Genomic DNA, 14,165 nt, shown 5'->3' with positions numbered 1-14,165 from the left:
ACATTAGACATCCTGTGGACAGAGCCATTTACCCATTTAGACCATACCCATTATAGGGGCAATTTATTTGAAGTGTCTGTGAGCAGACATGTTCTACTTACCAATGGCAACCAATCAGAGCTCAGATTTCATTTTTTGTAGCTGTTTTTAAAATAAAAGCTGAGCTCTGATTGGTTGGGCAATTAGAACAGTTCTGCTCTCAGACACTTTTGAGAAATATCCCCCATTATGTGTGTATCAGAGGAACCCACTGATATTAATCAGCTCAAACATCTAGGGGTATATTGGTGAGGGGTCCCTCGCCCATGATTCTGAGGAAGATGAGGATAAGCAGGATATAAGCTACCACCATAGGTTTCTTCCCTCTCTCATTAAGCACACATATACTGCTTAACCCGGCCGAGTATGCATGTGCATGGAAGAATCAGCTGGGATAGCTGAACCTTATATACACCGTGGCTAGTTTTAGAGGCCGAAAGATGGAACAGTGTGATGTAGTCAATTATACTGTGATGAATGTTCTCATTTGCATAATTAGACAGACCTCCCATTGTCAACAAAGCAACATTTACCCATGTGCTGCTGTTCTGTTATATTGTAGCAATAAATCTATGTGAGCCCCATTAGTACAGAGACCCCCCTATTGCTGCATCACAACTATCCTCTAAAAGGCAATGCGACTAATTACAAAAACGCTGCTGCTTTATTTTACCAACAGCGCCACCCCTCTCCGTGGGTGCTGTCTGGTACTGCAGCTCAGATGTAATGTTTAACCAAAATCCGTGACCCAAAAACACTTGCAACTTTGAGAATTTTGATCCGCAACTAGTAAAACCGATTAAATATCCAGTATATGATTATTTTAATGCCACAAGTTTATTGTTTTGTAACAGTTTGTACTTACCTACACCCCTGGTGGCTCCTGGGCGGGGGCTCTCTGTGGCTAATTTGGGAGATGGACTTGGGCTTCCGGTTTTTGTGTTTCTGGACAAAGACGGTCTAGAAGTTAGAGGCCTATTTGGGGTTCCCCCCTTGGATTTCCCGCTGGTGGAGGAGTCCATTGTGATGAAGCCTGCAGGGAGGGGAAGATACGGTTATTATGTGCTTGTATCTGGGTGTAGGCTGATTATTCCTCTTCATCTGTATTCATGGTGACCCGGGGAAGACTATTAGGGTTAACTCGCAGACATCAGCTCCACTGTACTAGTCCTAGAGGTATTAATTATGCAGAGAAGCCAGATGCTGCCTGATCCTCCTATCCATATACTCACCAATGTGCCGAGCGATCCCTACTCCTACATCCCCACACTGATCTATGTGTATGACAGGTCCCTACATACAAAGACAAGGACGTCTGCTGCATGCTGATAGAAATCACTGCCTGAGCTCACACAAATCCCATATTCACAAGTGTCAGGACTGGAGCAAGACCCTCGTTTCAATGCAAGTAGTTTGCATTTGAATGGGTGCGCCCTTCCCCCCCCCCCCCCGACCTAGCACAAAACCCTGGGACATGGGACGCAGAGGCAAATCCATGGCTTCCTTTCACATCGTATTCTATATATATCAATAAATATATTCATTTATCTAGAACGGCAAGGGTTAAATGCAGAACGACATAACGCAATAACAAGCCGTAGATGAAGATGGCCATCTGTGTACAGCACTGCGGAATATGTTGGTGATATATACATGGCTAAATGTAACGTTACATACATAGTCCTACAATAAGGCATTGAGATAGACAAGGACTGTATAACATATATATACGTGCACTTACCTCTCTCTCTCTGCTGTTCGGGTGTGTGTGGCTGAGTGTGCCTCCGAGTCACTCCCTCTGTCCCTCCTCACAAGTGTCACAGGGGGAAGAAGAAGAGGAGATAGATGGGAACAGGGTACCAGGGATGACGAAAGAGTCCAATGAGAGGAGAGCAGAGCTTTTGGACATGCTCCCCCCACTCTCCCTTGTTGAAGGGGGGGGGGGGGGGGATGTGAATATTCATACCCTCCCAGGGGGAGATTAACGCTCTCTATTATCCGTCAAAAGAGACGGCTGAGGAGATCAATAAAGCTTCCTCTACTACACGACAATACCCTGTGCGCTCACTCAAAGGACCAGCAGCAGCTGGAGCAGCTTCGGCGACACAGTGCGGAGCTCGGATAGAGGGGGCACTGTGTCCACCAACACAGTCCACACTGTATGCCCCCCACATCCAGTCTACCCACCCTCATGCCAGGCCGTCTGCTATCATCTATCTGTCTAGATTACCGAATGTAATAATTACACACCCAGGCTTGATTTCTTGTGATACGGCACAAAGGGGGGCTTCCTTCTACTGCAAGGGGGGGATGGGGAGGAAGTGTCTGTCCCCATACAAGATCCCTGCTATGTATACAATCTAGTCAGTGACTGGGATTTATATACCCAGGCCCAGAATTACATTGTATTGTCTCCACCTTTCATTATAGAGAGAATTTGTCATCCAGCCCCCAACATAATACATAGCAGGGGTAGACCATGAGTCAGCCCACAATCATAGGATTAGTGATGAATAGTGAATTGTTGGAGAGATTCTTTTGATATGTGAGTCCTTGGCGGTGTCCCCTGATATGGAGAATCCTGTGTCCTCATATTCAGTAATGGATTATAATATAGGTAGTTTGGGTGCTAGTCTGGGGCCTAAGCCTTCTAGGGGGCCCATGGCCACCCAAACCACCAAGCAAATTTTATACTGTAAAGGACTTCTATGAAATCCTCATACATATGTTCATGTTCTCAATACACATGTACACAAGAGCCAATTCAGGATGTTTGAAGGTCCTCGAAAGGTCCTAAAACCGCAGATTGAAAACGGGCAGAATGGACACATCTTCCATTGCCCAAAAATCTTGATTCTAGTATCATTTGTAGAAAGTGAATTCCAGACTTGTAGGGGCTATAACATACATACAGTCCAGGGCCCATGGCAGTCATAATCCAACCCTGCTTATATTACTATTCTGGATAGCAAATATGGGACCCAAAGAGACAATCAACTATTGATTGTCCAAGTATGGAAAGGCAATATATTTGACCCACCAAGCGAGCAGTTCTTAACTCAAGGTGGGCGTCATAGCTACCATGGAGCTGTCCATGGATGACTATGTCTAATAGAAGTGATAATGAAACAAGAAAGTGGGAAATTAAAAGCTAAAACCTAAAGCAACAGGTTGTACGCCTCCAGGGATTCAGGACCATATGGTCAAAACCATCTTCTATGACCTCCTCTCAGATTACATTTCACAGCAGAGATCATTTTCTTGTATCCTGTCTCTTAGTTTGGCATCTTCCTACCAATTCTTGAGTATGCCCATGCCAGGTATTGTGGAGTTACAGGTATATTGCAGAATGGTTTGATATTAAGGCTGTGAGTTGTCTCTTAGTAGTTATGTAGGAGAACCACCCAACTAATCCACAGAGTCAACTGGTCCCACTCCAAGCCAGTCATCGAGAGGTGTCCACATGTTGTCGCACTAACCTATTGTGAGGATAAGTATTCTATGAATCAAGCTTGGAAATGGATGTTATTATTTTATATATGTAATATAGTACAATAAACATGCTCAGATGGTGTGTAGTCGTAGCAGTGTTATTGTAGGTTTAGGGTTTTCTTAAGATGTTGCATTTCTTGTTGTTTTTGAAGGTGTTAAACAAATCTTCCATCACAATCCATCATGATACTCATAGATATGGGTACTGTGACTGTGGTAATCTTAAATTTGCTACCCATGGCCTTCTTGCTTATAAAAATGATATACAAATTATGTAATTGGGCCTGAAGGGCTCTGGTAACACCCCCATAGCCCGTCTGAGCTCATTAGCATGAACTTCAAAGTTGATTATAGAAAGGAGGAGGCCATATAACAAATATAAGAAGATTACCAGTCTAGGTGCCTGGATCTATGAGTAAGTGTCCCTGGTTTATCATCATGGATTGGGATGGTAGATTTCATTTAGGCATGGAGACGTCAATTTCCAGAGAATGGAGGAAGCTTGGAAGATATCTTGGAGATGGATGTGGGAAGAGCAGATATGAAGAGAATAGTGGAGGGGGATTGTAAAAATCTGAAATTACAGTAAGGCTACATTCACACAATGTATGCCCGTCGTACCGTAGTACGGCAGGCATACATCGACGCTGCGGAGAGGAGCAGGGGATGAGCGCAGTTCACCCCCGCCCCTCTCCATAGGGAGATACAGCACACGGCGCCCTATTACATAGAAAGATAGGACATGTCCTATCTTTTCCCGGGCTACGGAGCGGTACGGTGCTGCACCGTACCACTCCCGTACAGGGCCGTGAGCCCATTGAAGCGTACGGGGGACGTATATACGCCGTATATACTTCAGGGATTTATGGACTGAGCAGATTGTAGGTAGTCTGAATTTACATGGAAAAAATAGAAGTAGGGTGGAATTGCTGGTAAGCAGATTTTATTGTACTTGTATTTTTGATGTTTTAACGTTGAATAAAAAGTTAATTTCGGAAATGGCAAAAAGTGGGTTGACTTTAAAAGAATTGGTGGAATCGGGAAGCGAATTTGTGAGTATCACAGAAGTAAGAGATTTTCAATAATTCTTGTAGAGTAGTTGGATTTGATTGGATAAAGATTCTAAGGATGGAGGGAGAAATGGATATTAATATTAGTCTGAGAGTACCTGTAAATAGAAAAACGTCCATGTATGTCCCAGTTGGGAGGGATAGCTGTCATTAGTATACAGGTAGTCCCCTACTTAAGGACACCCGACTTACAGACGACCCCTAGTTACAGACGGACCCCTCTTCCCACTGTGACCTACGGTGAAGTCTCTGGATGTTACCATAGTCCCAAACTGCAATGATCAGCTGTACGGTGTCTGTAATGAAGTTTTGTTGATCATCCTTGGTCCCATGACAGCAAAAAATGTTTTTTTGTCTGGAGCTGCAATTTATTAAATATACAGTTCCAACTTACATACAAATTCAACTTAAGTACACATCCAAGGAACCTATGTTGTATGTAACCCGGTGAATGCCTGTATATTATATATATAAAAAAGATTTCTTTAGCGGCACTGGCACTGCTATGGAATAGAGGCTGGGTGCACGCTGCAACCGGAAGGCCACGTCCTGCCAAATGTAAAAAGACAAAAAGCAGGAGTGCCGGTTGCTTTTTTTGTCTTATATATATATTTCACTTTTAATCCATCTTTGGTGGATGACCCTAATGAAAGCCCTCCAGGCTGATATTTAATAACTAGTTATGGTTAATAAGTTTTCTTGACTACATCTATAAAAACATCCCCAGGCGTTCTCTTCCCAGCACGGGACATATATTCTGGCTTAGTAGACCCCCTCCCCTCTTTGCGCAGTGAATGAACAGAGCCGGGGCCGGTGGGGGCTGCAGTTTCGCTATGTAGGAGAGGGCAGTCAAGCGTTTAGTGACAATAGTCCTGAATGAAAACTCTGCAGTCTCTGAAACTAATAAAGGCTGTCCGTTATATACATGATGATGAGGTTACGCTGTTTGTCTTAAATCATTTTGGGTTGAGGAGTGATTTTGACTCCTTTCTTATTCCCAGAAATAAGAATCTTCTCTGCAGCAGTTCTTGGTATCCATTGTTTTCATGGATTTTAATGGGCACCCTGCTGTGATTTGTTATGATGGCAGTGACGCCGCTCTCTATGGCAGGGGAGGTCACAGTGCACTTAGGGAATTTATATATTCCCATAATGCTCATAAGACTGAAAATGTCAATCGTTACCCCTGTATTGTTGGGCAGGTTCCCAGCACAGTAGCTGATTGCTGGAGATCCTAGTGCCTAAGGTTCCTCTGATTCCTCTGCCACATAGAAAAAAATCACATAAATTGGTGACATTACACCTACCGTGTCATGCGGGGACCCAATTAGAAGGCTCCTTTGCCATAACCCTTCGCTGAGGGGTTTGCATTCAGGGGACCTCCACATACATTATGCACCAATAAGATAAGTTTATTGTGTTACTTATACACCCACCAAAAATAGTGAAATATGAGGTAGTACATTCCTAGGTGCTTTATAATAATATACTTTATGCAGTTTGCACCATTTTTGCCATTGCTTAAAGTTTTCATATGAAACTACAGACAATGGTTCACATTTACCAAGAACAGTGCAGTGTGTACTATGTGCAGTTACCTGTGTAGTGTGCAGGGGGCGCCGGATTCTGGATATGTGTTTTCCTTCTTTATGAATCTGGTGCCCCCTGCACAGCCCCGACAGAGTGCACCAACTTTTTTTTCTTGGGTGCACCTTCAACATGGGCCGTGCAACACACTTCTGTCAGACTTTGCATGTTAAACCTGGCGCACGGCACCGTAACGCCCCCTTTACGTTGATCATTGTGTGGTGCTGACGCTTCTTAAATACGCATGCAAGCAGTTTGCACATGAAAGAACATGCAAAGTCCAACAGAAAACTGGCGCACGTCCCTTAGTAAATGTGCCCCAATGTTCCATACAACTAATATATAGTAGTAAGAGATGCTGTTCTGTGCTGTCAATGAGGCTTTGTCAAATGCTTTGCATACATGGACTATGATACCAAGCTCTGTTTTGCATCGCTCCGGCCTGTGCACACACATGTATTGTAGCAGCCATCACAAAGAGGAAGTAAAGGGCTTTTGTGAGATTTCAGAAAGATAGTAAGTAAATGAAGTTGGAGGATATGACACACTGAATGGGGTGACATCATGCACATCTCAATGCAGGGGTGCGGTTGCATCCGGGCCCAAGAGACTTAGGGGGCCCATAAGGTCTCACTTTCCCATATGAAAAGACTATTACTATAAACTATACATTACAGTCGGGGGCCTGGCACAGAATTTGCACTGGGGCCCATCAGCTTCTAGTTACGCCACTGCTTAGGGTATGCGCCACATAGCATCAGTAACATGAAGTGGAATAACACTTTCTCTTGGTTATGTGATATGTAACCAGCTTGTTAGCTAAAATTCTAAAATCTGATGTGGGAGTTCTATCAAGCATTTCTTAATGGGAGAGGGAATGGGGCAGCATGGTGCCTTATTGGTTAGCATTACAGCCTTGCAGCGCTGGGGACCTGGGTTCAAGTCCCAGGGTCAACATCAAAGAGTTTGTATGATCTCTCCATGTTTCCATGGATTTCCACCAGGTCCTCCGCTTCCCTACCACACTCCAAAACATACTGGTAGGTTGATTAGTGTCACAGGTGCCCTCTGTGTGAGGGTTCCCCCGCGACCCACGTGCCTCCCTGCGGCCCCCAGCTCCCCTCCCCACCTCGCCTGTGCACCTTCCTGCTCGGCAGCTGGCTGCGCACGCCGGCACTTGAGTATTTAAAGGGCCAATTGACCACTAATTGGTGCTGGCCATTTCCACGAAATTGATATAAGCCAGCCTCTCCCAGCATTCCCCGCCAGATTTTCGTGCCTTAGAGAAAACTTTTTCTGATGTCTTGCGCTGTTATTATGATTTCCCGTTCCGTTCCGAACTACGCTCCTCCACTGCCTGCCTTGACCTCTTGCTTCGTCTTTGACCTTGAACCTCTGCCACCTGCATTGACTACTGCCTGTCCCCGCCCACGAGATTGCCTGCCGACTTTGTACCTTGACCTTGGCTGCCACCGCGGACAAGTTGCGCCTATGGAACGAGCTGGTGGTACCACACCACAGCAAGACCAACCTGCTTTGCGGCGGGCTCTGGTGAAGACTGGGTGTCACTTAGATTCTGGTCCCAGTTGTCACCATCCGCAGTGGCCCAGGGGGTTCACTGACCCTAGCCCTGATAATTAGATTGTTAGCCCCATTGGGGTCAGGGACTCATTAGGCAAGCTCTGTAATCTGTGTGCGCTATATAAAGGAATTATTATTATTATAATCAGAACTTGATTTCTTAAATGTAATTATGATAGGTTATTAATATCTATGTCCTGGAAACACCCCTTTAAGCCTTAACATTTCTGAGATGAGTGGGACAAATATGCTTATTCACGTATGGAGAGAGTGTACATAAAAATGAATATTGCTCAAACATATTGTGCATCATCTTTAAAAAATAATCTTAACCTTTTGTGATATCTCATCAAACATTGATATAGTATATGATGTATATCTTCTACAAAGTTTCTAAAGACACCTATGGTGGTAAACCACCAAAATGATAATGGCCCATTAGTATCTATATCAACTTTATAGATATTCATCTCAATTATGCAAGTTGTTGTGGGAAATATGAGAGCAAGAAGCCAATATTAATTGATCTGTGAGGACAGTTTCTGTGAGATGATGATCTGACTGGAGATAAGACGGCTTTTCAACATTATATTCTCTCCCTATTGAGAACACATGCATGCTTGCTGGAGCCAAGTGTATTGTCAAAATGGAAGGAGTAGCCAAAAGTAGATCTGGGTAATGGGGAGTCAATAAACCGTAGACCTTGGTAGTGGTTTGTACAGGTAATAGCAGAACTGGGTCTACCTAATAATATATCTGGGTATGGTGGGTCAAGGTAACAGTAGATCTGGGTTATGGAGGGTGTACTTAACAGTAGATCTGGGTAATGGTTGATCAAGGTAACAGTAGATCTGGATAATGGAGGGTGTAGATATTGGTAAATCTGGATAATAATGAGTCTGTCTAACTGTAGATCTGGTTAGTAGACGGTCTAGGTAACAGTAGATCTGGATAATAATTGATCTAGGCAATGGTGGTTCTAAATCAGGGGTGTAACTACAGTGGTAGCAGCCATAGCAGCTTCTATAGGGCCCGCATTGTCTGGGGGCCCCATCATTCCTCCTAACACAGTAAATAGTGGAGGATGTGCATTATATAGATATTGTTTTGCATAATATGTATATAATGGGATTTGTGATGTATACATTCTGTTTCTGTGATGTGTATATGCTGTATGTGTATAAGGTGTATGGTGTGTGTATATACTGTATATACGCTGTACATTTGTATATGGCACTGTATTTATGTGAGCTCAGGAGTGTATAAATGTTTGATTGTCATTTGCATGTTTCAGTTTACAAATATGTATCTTTTTTAAGTGTGAAGGAGGGCCCCATTCAGACTGGTGGCGCAAGCAGAATGACATTGGCAAGTGGTTGACGTCATTGTTTGTGTGCTGTCAGCGCGCGGTGACTGGAAGACAGAGCCAGAGGACGGGAAGCAAGAAGAGGACCTGAGGAGGGTGCCGGAAAGGCGAGCATAGAGTTAATTTTTTTTAGAGGCTGGACATACTCGGGGCAGGGGCTACTGGCTATATATACTGTACAGGGGTCGGGGGCTGCTGGCTATATGCTGAGGGCAGGGGCTAGCTGGCTATAAAATGGGGGCATGGGCTGTTGGCTATATACTAGGGCGCATTTGCTGCTGGCAATATACTGGGGACAGGGGCTGCTGGTTATATACTGGGGCATGTGCTGCTGGCTATATACTAGGGGGAAATGGCTAGCTGGCTATATACTGGGCACAGGGACTAGCTGGCTATATCCTGGGGGGTATGGGTTGACTGGCTATATACTAGGGGGCAAGGGGCTGGCTATATACTGGGGGGGAGGGTACTAGCTACCTATATACTGGAAGGCTGTGACCAATGCATTTCCCACCCTCGGCTTATACTTGAGTCAATAGATTTTCACAGTTTTTTTATGTTAAAATTAGTAATTGGTTTTGGGGTGCTTAAGTTGCATATTTAAAGGGCAGAAGAACATGTCTTCTCTATAGTTGAGGATGTGAAACAAAAAGCGTTATTGTACTTGTTAACTTTTCAGAACTATTTCAGGCTTTCACAAAAATCTAGAAAATATATAAAATCTAATCTAGTTTCTTCTGCCCTCACATCCTACAGTGTATCACCTTCCTCAGTATCAATCACCTCACGATCAGCGCTATAATAAGGGAAGATGTCGCCATTACTCATGTATGTACTGAGCCTCTCATCTGCTGGTAGTTATGGTAGTTTGTGTAAAGAAAGGGAGGGAAGAAGCCATTATTGTTGTCTCCTTCAGAACACAGAACACAGAGGCCCAGCCCTGAACATATTCATCACAGACACTTAGAAGCCTAAAATCTGAAAATAACTCACCGGGTGTGTATCCGAGGATTCTGTCATAGTTACTTAAAGGGGATTTCCACCTAAGATTGAAGCCCTTACATTTTCCCTCAAGTGTTTATAGAATATGTGTAGCCATTACAGGTTCTTATGAGGTATTCAGAGTCTGAGACATAACTTGCAGTTCCTGAGCTCCAATCTATGATTCATGACAGGATACCCTATAAATGATACCCTATATATGATGCCCTATATATGATACCCTATATATGATGCTCTATATATGAGGGGCTATCTGCAATCATATTTATTTGTTCTATGGAAGAGTATGTTTAAGCCAGTTACATCTGCCATGTTTTGGACCTCAATAGGTATACACGACCGTGCTTGGTCTGTGAATATGGACCATATACTGTCTGTATTTCACAGTGCCGTAGAGTAGACTCCTTGCACAGTGGCGTAACTACCGCCGTAGCAGCCGTAGCGGTTGCTACGGGGCCCGTGAGGTTCAGGGGCCCGGGGATGCACTCTCCCTGCAGTGCTTTGCCACTCGCTTGGAGTAAGTGGTCCGGGGCTGCTGTGCCGGGTGCCTGCCGGATCGTGCCCCCGGGCCCCTCCCTCTCTGTGCATCTCCTGGCCCACCCACCTCTTTCCGGGATCGCCTGCCTGCTCATCTCCCTGACCCGCCCCCCCAGCCACCTCTCTGACCCGCCCCCCCAGCCACCTCTCTGACCCGCCCCCCCATCCACCTCTATGACCCGCCCCCCCCAGCCACCTCTCTGACGCGCACAATCGACACTCTGTGTATATGTGTATATATTGTATATATGTGTGTATATTATGTGTATATGTGTATATATTGTATATATACTGTGTATATATTGTATATATACTGTGTATATGTGTATATATTATGTGTATATGTGTATATATTGTATATTTACTGTGTATATGTGTATATATTGTATACATACTGTGTATATGTGTATATATTGTATATATACTGTGTATATATTGTATACATACTGTGTATATGTGTATATATTGTATATATACTGTGTATATGTAAATCCTATGTATATGTGTATATATGCATCTACTGTGTATATACTGTATATATAATGTGTATATGTATATACTGTGTATAAATGCATTGAAGCAAATACTGTATTTTTACATGCATATATTTATATAAGCATATATATGTGCACATTTAAATATATGTGCATATATATATATATATATATATATATATATATATATATATGATGTGTGTTTTTGTATGTGGTAAGTATGTATGCTGTATATACTGAATGTGTGTGTATTTGCTGTATGTGTGTATATTCTGTATGTATATGCAGCATGGGTGTATATGGTATTTTTAACCTTGCATGTATGTGTATATATGGTCAGTGTATACTGTATGTGTGTGTGTATGTTTGTTTGTATATATATATATATATATATATGTGTGTGTGTGTTGTATATGTATTATATGTATATAATGTGTATACTGTATGAGTTTGTATACACTCTGTATTAGTGTATAAATGTATATGAGTGCATAAATGTGTGTGTATAGGTCTATGCTTGTATGTATATGGGTGCGGTGTATACGAGTGTAGAACTTTGTGTGTGTATATATCAGTGTATAAATGTGTGTAATTGTATAAACATGTCTGTATAGGGGTATCTTCCCAAGAACATATGGGGGACGTATATCTGGCCGCAAATTTGCTGCCGGATATACTTCCCCCCATAGGCTTCTATACGCCGGGGCTTGGTACGGTGAGCACAATGAGTACTCACTGTTTCGAGCAAAAGAGATAGAGCGTGCTCCATCTATGGCCGTAAGAACGGCCATGCGGCTCTATTCTCTATGGAGAGGGGAGGGGTGAGCTGCGCTCACCTCTCCTCTCCAGCGCGCCCGACGTGTGCCTGCCATATATATATATTTTAAGGGGAAGGGGGCCCCATGCAGAAATCTGCTATGGGGCCCAGTCTCTCCTAGTTACGCCCCTGTCCTTGCATCATATTTCACTATGAGCGGAACAGAAGTGTTGAACTGTAATCATGATCACAGTGGGGAAGCAGGGACCCCTTGTATTATCACAGTGATAATGAAGGACTCCTTGTATTATACACCACTATGATGTAAGGAGTCTCATCCCTATCCTTAAAACTGAGCATGGGACTAGCACTACTGACGTAAATATAGTGAGGATCAAAGCATTCAGAAAACAACCAATTATAAATACACAAAGAAAAAAAGGAAGTATGCTATGAGACCCAAAAGTTAAAAGTAAACAAATTTTATTTGTACCATAGTACACCACAACACAGAAATATTAAAACCATGTAAAAGTGTGGACTACACACAAATGTAAACCAACAGGGAGACCTGGCATATGATAAAGCCGGTCAACCTGACCAACACCAGTTCCCCCAATGAGCAAAGCCTCTCCTGACCAGGTAAGTAGCATACTTCCATTTTTTCTTTGTGTATTTGTCATTGTGCTCAGTCCATGGAATCTGTCGTGCATACGGACCTTTTTTTCATAGACCCAACATGGTCTTTGGAAAAGGTTCTGGTGTTATTTTGCTCAACAGCACCACAGTTACAGCCCATGGACTAAAGGGACACTTTTTCTACAGGAAAAAGGAAATTTTTTAACCCATTTGTTCCGACCACTTTTAGTTCTCATGGGTGTTAAAAAAACACAAAACAATGGTGCATATTTACTTACCCGGTCCAGTCGCGATCCCGCGGTGCGTTCTCCGACAGGAATTCAGGTCTCCCGGATTCTCTAAGGTCCGTGTGCCCGATGTCCACCAGGTGTCGCTGCTGCGCCGAGGTCCGCCGGAGTTCACCTTCTTCTTCCCGCTGCATGTAAGTGCTGATCTTGCGACACAAATTCTTTTTAAAATTTCACAGTTTTTCCGAATCTGTCGGGTTGTCCGACGGCCCGCCCCCCGATTTCTTGCAGCGTGAAAGCCGATGCCGATTTGCCAAAATCCGATCGCGTGTTCCAAAATCCTGGGGCAATTCAGGGCAAATCGGAAAAAAAAGTCGGGAAACACAACGAAAATGCGCGATTCGGACCCTTAGTAAATGAGCCCCAATGTGTAAATAATCCCTTACAATAATATGCGCATTACTTTAGCAAATAGAGTGAATAAATATTTTAAAAAATTTTAATTCCTGTGAATATGCTGTGTTTTATATATGAAAAATTTCCCAAAAAGGGAGAAGCTATTTAGTCACGTTCCCTCCAGTGTTATATGTCATTCACATACAAATACTTTAATATTAAATCTACGGTACAGCGCTGTGGATACATGGACCCTGCTCTATACTATGTCAGGGATCGGCCCGTTTCTGATTCTAGTAGTTCACAAGATACATACTGAGAAAAAGTCTAATGTATATGGAGGTGCATGTACAAGGAGGCGGCACATATAAAGATGCGTTAAAGGGCAGTAGCGAATATCGTAGACAGTAATAAAACGTAAAATCAGACACAATATACCAATAAAACCTGCACGTCGTATAATAAATCACATCTCTCCAGAAGAACCACCGCCCACTCACATCTACGCTGACATGATGTCAGCCCCCCTCCCCCACCGCTCTCATAGGAAAACAACATCCATATATATCCTTCAACCCTATCATCATCATCCCCCTCGTATATTGCAATACCTTCCAGGTACACAGAGCTCAGGTACGCCGAGCACAATGAGCACGTCTTCCCAGCTCCACCTCTGGCTCCCGCTCAGAACTGGGTCACACAACAGGATCATCTAGAACTACCTTGTCACATCATGTAGGCATTTATATCACACAGCGACAAAAATGACACACACAGGAGTAACCTATAATCTGTGCACCCTGGCCCTCCCTGTAAGGCAGGTCTGTGGCCAGCAGGGGGCAGCGCTGTCCTCTGCACATACTGACAAGCCATGGATCAGATGTGATCATTAACCCCTGCAGAGCATCGCACTGCCCTTGCTGAGGGATCTATCTCCATGGCAATGCGCCTCGTTAAATGGGCAGGAGGCAGGAAGAG

At 43.6% G+C, this 14,165-nt stretch overlaps 1 protein-coding gene across 5 annotated transcripts in view; it reads right to left on the bottom strand.

Moving 5' to 3' along the window:
* Positions 1-13,938, bottom strand: part of PRR36 (proline rich 36) — a 32,561-nt gene extending 18,623 nt beyond the window's left edge. Inside the window, exons 1-3 of one of the 5 annotated variants that reach the window (XM_072149118.1) lie at positions 13,799-13,924; positions 1,781-1,846; positions 905-1,072 (exon numbers count right to left, since the gene is read on the bottom strand). In XM_072149118.1, the coding sequence (XP_072005219.1) occupies positions 905-1,061 (157 nt within the window). In that variant the 5' untranslated portion in view covers positions 1,062-1,072; positions 1,781-1,846; positions 13,799-13,924. Of the gene's footprint in view, positions 1-904; positions 1,075-1,780; positions 2,709-13,798 lie in introns of those variants that run through there. The other 4 variants (XM_072149120.1, XM_072149121.1, XM_072149119.1 and 1 more) reach the window with 4 other exon arrangements.
* Positions 13,939-14,165: the final 227 nt, after the last annotated feature.

This window comes from Engystomops pustulosus, chromosome 4 (assembly GCF_040894005.1).
Source record: "Engystomops pustulosus chromosome 4, aEngPut4.maternal, whole genome shotgun sequence".
In the NCBI taxonomy this organism is placed as follows: domain Eukaryota; kingdom Metazoa; phylum Chordata; class Amphibia; order Anura; family Leptodactylidae; genus Engystomops; species Engystomops pustulosus.
Note: the sequence above shows the minus strand (reverse complement) of the source record. Positions and strands in the feature narration are given on the sequence as shown.